Raw genomic sequence first — 7,233 nt, 5'->3', positions numbered from 1 at the left:
ACGCCGTTAGGCCACACAAGCCTGCGTTGCACCATAATCCCACAGTACAAGTCTAAAAAAGGGTAAGGCACATTGCACTAATACAAGCACGACCAAGAGTAAGAGGAAAAGACTACTTATCGCCCAAATGCAAGCCACACGACTTCTACATTAAGGATTAAAGGTAGCAAAACATTACCTACCACGGAAGGGATAGCTCGCACCTACACGAGCGAAACCCCAAGGCATCTTTCTCGAAAGAACCTACAAAATCGTACGCCAAAAGGAAGCATCCCAACATACATACTTGGGGGCTCCAAACTACGAAACAACCATAACAAATTAAAAAATCTCGAAGCAAATGTTTAAACAATCGAAAGGGCACGATGTTTGAGCCCACTTCATGAATGGACCTGACCCCTATCAAGCTTCTAAGCAAACTATTCAAAATCAGTCATTGCTCAAAAAAAATGATTCAAGCAAACTGATTAATGGACCGCACACAACGGCCATTCTATCATCATTCACGAACACGTTCAAAAAATATAAGAGCGATCAAAGTCTTACACCTCAAGGTATGTTCCTCGGGCCATATAGACTTGCCCGACTATTGCAATAACTGTACACCTTAAGAGCAACAGTTCCTTAAAATAATCGCCCCAAAGCGACAAGCACCGTAGTCCACCAATCGGCTAAGGCTTCTCAAGAAAATCATCACGTTCTAAAAACAAAGAAAAAACAAAAGAAAGAGAATGCATAGAACTTCCAAGTGAAATAAACGAATGAACAAGAGGCCAACTGTGTCATCAAAAGACCAGCCCAAACAACACTTTCAACGCCCCACCTGGGCGTGAATTATTTCAACGCCCAGGCCTGGGCGCCGAAAATGAACCCAGGCTCAAAAAGGCCCTAACTTCTATTGGGCCCTGCCATATTCATTCGGCTTGAAAATTGCCGATTTCTTCACTGAAAGTCGCACCTCACGGCTTTGTTAAGAGTAGCACACCACTATAAAGATCGCTCGCACTTACGAGCACGATCCCAAACACGATCAAGGACATTGCAATATGCGTATCCCCAAGGAACCTCTTTGACAAGAAATGACCGTCAAGCACGAGTGCTTGGGGGCTCGAAAGAAAATATAGAGTATACAAAGTTAAAAACAATATTCCCAGACTACGCTATACGAAGTCCCGTGTTTGGATGTCTCAAAAAATAAAAAATAAACCGGTTTACGACCTCAGGACAAAGGTCGCCGTTGATACCTATACATAGTCCCCTAATCAAGGACCCAGGTAGTGGCAGAATGGAGCCGTAAGGACTAACTCAAAACCATAAAGGATGATGACCACAAGACAATGGTCCGTCTAAGCATGTTGTCAACCCACATTCAGGTTGCAACTAAATCCGAGCATCCCTCGAAAGAATTCGCTCCTGCAAGAATAAATGAAAAGAAATTCTCAAAAGAAATCACAAGAAAAGAAATGAAATAGGGACTTGCCCACCTCAATCGGGCAAGATCGCGGCACACGAATCCCAAATCTAAAAGACGAATTCAGGTTCGCTCACCTCCAGCGAGCGGGGCGTCCACCCTTAGGGGACAGGGCTCGCCCACCCTCAGCGGGCGGGGTCTGCGTCACTAGCCGCGCAGGTCCTCAGTTTTCGACAAAAAAAATAAAGTCTTCAAATTTAAAATAGGCTCGCCATCTTCAGCCGGCGGGGTCTACGGCGCAAACCACGTAGGTCCTTATTTTCAAAAAAAACACAAAATAAAATTTCAAAACAGATTCGTCCACTTCTATCGGACGGGGCGTCCACCCTCAGCGGACAGGTTCGCCATCTTCAGCCGGCGGGGTCTACGTCACAAACCGCGTAGGTCCTTATTTTCAAAAACATCAAAACAGATTCGTCCACTTCTATCGGACGGGGAGTCCACCCTCAGCGGACAGGCTCGCCCACCTTCAGCGGGCGGGGTCTGCGTCACTAACCGCGCAGGTCCTTAGTCGCTGCAGCGATAACTTTTTTTGGTTTTCCCTTTTTCCAAAAATTAAAGGATTGGTTTTCCCTTTTTCCAAAAATTAAAGGATTGGTTTTCCTTTTTTTCCAAAAATTAAAGGATTGATTTTCCCTTTTTCCAAAAATTAAAGGATTGGTTTTCCGTTTTTCCAAAAAAGAACGATATACTGGATTTTCCTTCGTTTTACGTCCTATAAAAACAAGGGGGTTTTCTCGTTTAGCTAGCCCTGAAAATGAGAATCGTTAAAAACGTTTTACCTCGTGATTGGGCTTGACCAGGCCCAATTACAATTTACAGCTTTGATTTCGAAAACATCTGTAGCCACTCCCAATGACAAAGTGAGGGAGTTTCTACGCACCTTTAGATTCTTCCAATGAAAAAGTGAGGAAGTTTCTATACTATCAGTTGACAAATCCCAATGACACGTGAGGGATATGTCGACACTTCAAGTGATGACCCTTAAGTCAAATGTTATCACTCGGGGGCTCGTGAGACCCTCGCAAAACAGGTCACATACACCATGGCTTGTGTGACGCACTCTGTCTAATACTTTGACCATCGTCTTACTCCAAGACTCAGTCAAAGTGGGGGCTAACTGTAGACACCTACTTTTGTCCCCATTCCCGCAAGGGAAAGGTTCGATGATGACAGCATAAAAACTCCACTTGACAACGCATCTCCAATAAAATAAACGAATCTCGACTCCCAATTTCATTTCACCCGAAGCCTGCTATTTATGGAAACCTGCTAAAAATAGTAACTGCCGTAAAAGGTAGCGTCTAAAAGTGGCAAATCGTAAAAGATAGAAACCTGTCAGAATTAGGTGTTTCACTCCAACATAAATCCTAAATGAGATAGAAAACCGCGAGAATCCTATTCCTAATAGGATTCGGAAATAGGAGTTACGTATTAATTAAAATCCTAACGAACCTAGAGTTCGTAACGGGCCCAGACGCATTCCGTCATAAAATTGATACGCGCTAAAAGACTCGAATTAATCTCAAACTCTACGGATTTTAGGAATCCGGATCTGACTAAACAAAACTGCCCAGACCCGATTTTCAACGCCTGGCTCTGGGCGCCGAAATCTTCGGCGCCCAGGCCTGGGCGCTGAAAATACCTGGGTACGTCTCTTTTCCTAATTCTTTGTGGATTAGAACTCTGCAATTCTATCTTTCCACGAACTCTTCCCTATAAATAGGCCCCTAGTTCCGACGTGAAAGAACACACAACAACACATAATTATATTCTGAGTATTGACTCCAACCCTTAGCCTAAGCCTCTCGCTGCGAAACTGTTCACGCGTTTTGTCGCAATCGATCCATAAATCGAACAGAACGTATCCTGTCCCATAATTGAGATTCGTTAAATAAAAAGGAGAAATAGCAAAGTCAAAGTGGTTAGTTTTCTGAGAACCGTGACGCACCTCTCAAGGGTGCGTCGTAATGTGTCCCTTTTCGATGATTCACTAGTGGAAAAAGGGTCATTTGCATCGCACTTTTAAGCACATTTGCGTCGCACATCGTGCGTGGCAAAAGCTCTCGACGCAAATGACTAAAAGTCATTTGCGTCGCACATTTGTGCGACGCAAATGAACCTTATTTGCGTCGCACATTTAGCTAATGTGCGACGCAAATAACTTTTCAGGCATGGTGCTGAAAAGTCATTTGCAACGCACATTAGCTAAATGTGCGACGCAAATAAGGTTCATTTGCAACGCACATTTAGCTAATGTGCGTTGCAAATGACTTTTCAGCACCATGCCTGAAAAGTTATTTGCGTCGCACATTAGCTAAATGTGCGACGCAAATAACTTTTAGGCGCAAAAAAAAAAGTCATTTGCCACGCACAATAGCTTAATGTGCGACGCAAATGACAATTTTAGCGCCAAAAAATTAAGTCATTTGCCTCGCACATTGAGCTAACGTGCGTTGCAAATGACTTGTTTTTTTTAAAAAAAATATTCGTTTTTTAATATTTTAGTTGGAAATTCCGACATGATCGTCTTTGAAATTAGACGCTTCATTCCCAATACCGGGAATACATTTATAATTAATACCTGTCACTAAAGTTTACAACGTAATTAACGTTCCCAATAAAAGGCAATTAAATTCGTCATAGATCGATCAACCAACATGTTACAACAAACATAAAATTATTACAACAAAGGTACGTAGCTAGCTAGAGATCAAGTTCATATTACAAATTAAGCTAAAAATTCGACATTGTTCATGAAGTAATCTGCCCAAAAATCTTTCACCTCATTAATCTCCTCCGGTGAATAGGGCAATGTTCTTGAAAAATCCTAAAAAAGTGTAAATAATTCAATTTATCAACGATTGATCAATATAATAGTTTTGTGTACTTCAATTTATTATATAAAGTACGTAGTTTATGAGAACATACCTTAGTAAGATCTTGACTATTACCATGATTCATTATTATGTCGTACATAAAACGCATGACGTAGTAGCCACAATCTAGTGATCCCGGTTGTTGAGCACACTAAATGCATTAAAATAAATAACACAAGTAAAATTTCTATCACATTGTATGTTATAATTTTGAAAAACTTATTTCTTAGGTAAATAATAAACTAATTATATATATATATATACCTGTGCTGGAATCCATGTTAATTTAGTTCCCTTAGATTGTCCACCTAGTCTCTTGTAACTCCGAAAAGCACTACACATTCGATAAAATATGCAATTATATATACTTTGTTTACACATGTAAATGCAAAGAATATTTTACATGTAAGTGCAATTATATACTTTGTTTACACATGTAAATGCAATTATATACGTAGTAGTCACATTTAAGGCTAATTGGGTCGTTCTAGGTCATTTTTAGGCAAAAATGATGTTTTCGAACCCAACTTTGAACCAAAGAACCTAAGGAATGTTTTCAAACTTATTACACGTCTCATATGCATAGTTATAACTTTCTAAGTCTCTTTACAATCTATTATTTCACATTTAAGGCTAATTGGGTCGTCCTAGGTCATTTTTAGGCAAAAATGATGTTTTCGAACCCAACTTTGAACCAAAGAACCTAAGGAATGTTTTCAAACTTATTACACGTCTCATATGCATAGTTATAACTTTCTAAGGCCCTTTACAATCTATTATTTCACATTTAAGGCTAATTGGGTCGTTCTAGGTCATTTTTAGGCAAAAATGATATTTTCGAACCCAACTTTGAACCAAAGAACCTAAGGAATGTTTTCAAACTTATTACACGTCTCATATGCATAGTTATAACTTTCTAAGGCCCTTTACAATCTATTATTTCACATTTAAGGCTATTTGGGTCGTCCTAGGTCATTTTTAGGCAAAAATGATGTTTTCGAACCCAACTTTGAACCAAAGAACCTAAGGAATGTTTTCAAACTTATTACACGTCTCATATGCATAGTTATAACTTTCTAAGGCCCTTTACAATCTATTATTTCACATTTAAGGCTATTTGGGTCGTCCTAGGTCATTTTTAGGCAAAAATGATGTTTTCGAACCCAACTTTGAACTAAAGAACCTTAGGCAAAAATTTAGGCAAAAATGGCATTTTCATATGCATACTTTACTTACTTGTTTAGTGGCTCCTTAATCATCAAATTTCTCTTCTTCTGTTGAGAATCAAATATGTAGACCTCACGTTTAGACAAGCAAAGAACTAAAAGCATCCAGTGACTCCTACATACAAACAATAAACGTATGTAGTTAGAAAAAAAAAAGTTAAATTTATAACAATCAATTAAAAACGAAGTTCAAAGTAATTTTCATACTTTTCGTAGTATGGACATAAGATGAATGTCTTAGAACTAAGTGCACTCATGGACCTCGTCATGTACAATAGAATTCGATCTGCATCGGACTTTAACATGGTGGCCGAGATCATCTCCGGGCACATGAATCCAATACTATTGGGGTGACAATCATCGTGAAAACACAACTCACTCAAAGCCCTATAATATAGAGTGTAAGAACGTTAAGACAATCATAAAAATCAAATTTAGGGGCAAAATATGAATTTAGGTAACTCACGTAACAAAAACTTGTATTATTGATATATTGAGCCATGCTCCCGAGAGAAGTTGATCGGTGTCTTCAACGGTGACACTAATTTCAAAGTCCTTTTCCATATTGAATGTCCTTTTAGTGCAATGTACCTTAACGTGCTCCCCTTCTTTTAATCCCAACATCATAGTTTTCATCACATTGCACTTACCACTCAAATTTTGCACTTTATAATTTTCAAGGAAATAGGTTTTTGATTTAGTGTTGGACTGTTGTTCCTAAGTTTTGGTTGATGACACACACATATTGCAAACTTCCTGATTATGGTTGCTAAATGACTTTGAACAGGTAAATGCCCAAGTTTCTATTAGGATAGGAACTTGAATAAGCTGGTGAAGTTCCTGATGTACACTTGGAACAGTCACTGGAGTTCCAGAGCTGGAAGTTGTATTTGTTCCAGTTTGAAGTCACAAGAGGAGCAACACAGTTACATATCAAGAGTTCCGAATATCCACAAGAACTATTACAGACTCATGGCAACGAGTTCCTATTTAAACATAAGAGGAACTCATTATTGTTCCTGAGCTGGAACAAGTGAAGCTTCAGAGTTGAATGCCTCACCAAAGGAAAGACATATATGTCTAGGTAGTTTATCTTGCTTAGACTATATGTAATATATTAATATGCTAAGTAGTATATAAGGAACTAGAGGAACTTGGATTACTCGTGTGTTTTTGTCAAAAATATCAAGCAACACAGTTTTAAGGAAAATACTTTTAAATAAAATATCTTTTCCTATTTAATAAGAATAAGATTTTCATCACATTCTGTTACTTAAATAAAAACAGTTTTTATCTTCCTAAAACTTCTCCTATTTATTTTGACAAAATAAATAAACATTTTTCAGTGATTGACATAGTCCTAAAACACGTCCAGCAGTTGAGGAAGTTGTGTGGGAAGTGGTCTCCCCTTGTTCCTCAAGTCTAGGGACGTGAAAATCAAAGTGTCAGTTGTTGGCAGTTGAGTTTTTGAAGGGAACAAACCCTAAGGACAAAACTCTATATAAGGCCAAGAAGTTTTCTGAAGAAAAAAATACACAAACTTTCTAAGAGTTCTTGCTTTCCTAAAAACGCATTGTCAAAGATTTTTCTAAAAACAGTTTGTGTCCTAGTTAATCCTAAGTTCCTAAGTGACATATATACACAAAAGCATCATTAA

General features: G+C 38.6%; 1 protein-coding gene across 1 annotated transcript; it reads right to left on the bottom strand.

Annotated features, from left to right (window-relative positions):
• Positions 1–4,581: 4,581 nt before the first annotated feature.
• LOC130459676 (uncharacterized) lies at positions 4,582–6,279 on the bottom strand. The gene is made up of 4 exons (XM_056827163.1): positions 6,043–6,279; positions 5,784–5,963; positions 5,587–5,691; positions 4,582–4,684 (listed from the first exon to the last, which is right to left on the bottom strand). The coding sequence occupies exons 1-4, from the start codon at positions 6,210–6,212 to the stop codon at positions 4,597–4,599; spliced, it is 543 nt and encodes a 180-aa protein (XP_056683141.1). The 5' UTR covers positions 6,213–6,279; the 3' UTR covers positions 4,582–4,596.
• Positions 6,280–7,233: the final 954 nt, after the last annotated feature.

Source organism: Spinacia oleracea, chromosome 4 (assembly GCF_020520425.1).
Source record: "Spinacia oleracea cultivar Varoflay chromosome 4, BTI_SOV_V1, whole genome shotgun sequence".
Taxonomy (NCBI): Eukaryota; Viridiplantae; Streptophyta; class Magnoliopsida; order Caryophyllales; family Amaranthaceae; genus Spinacia; species Spinacia oleracea.
This window is presented reverse-complemented; position numbering and strand designations above follow the sequence as displayed.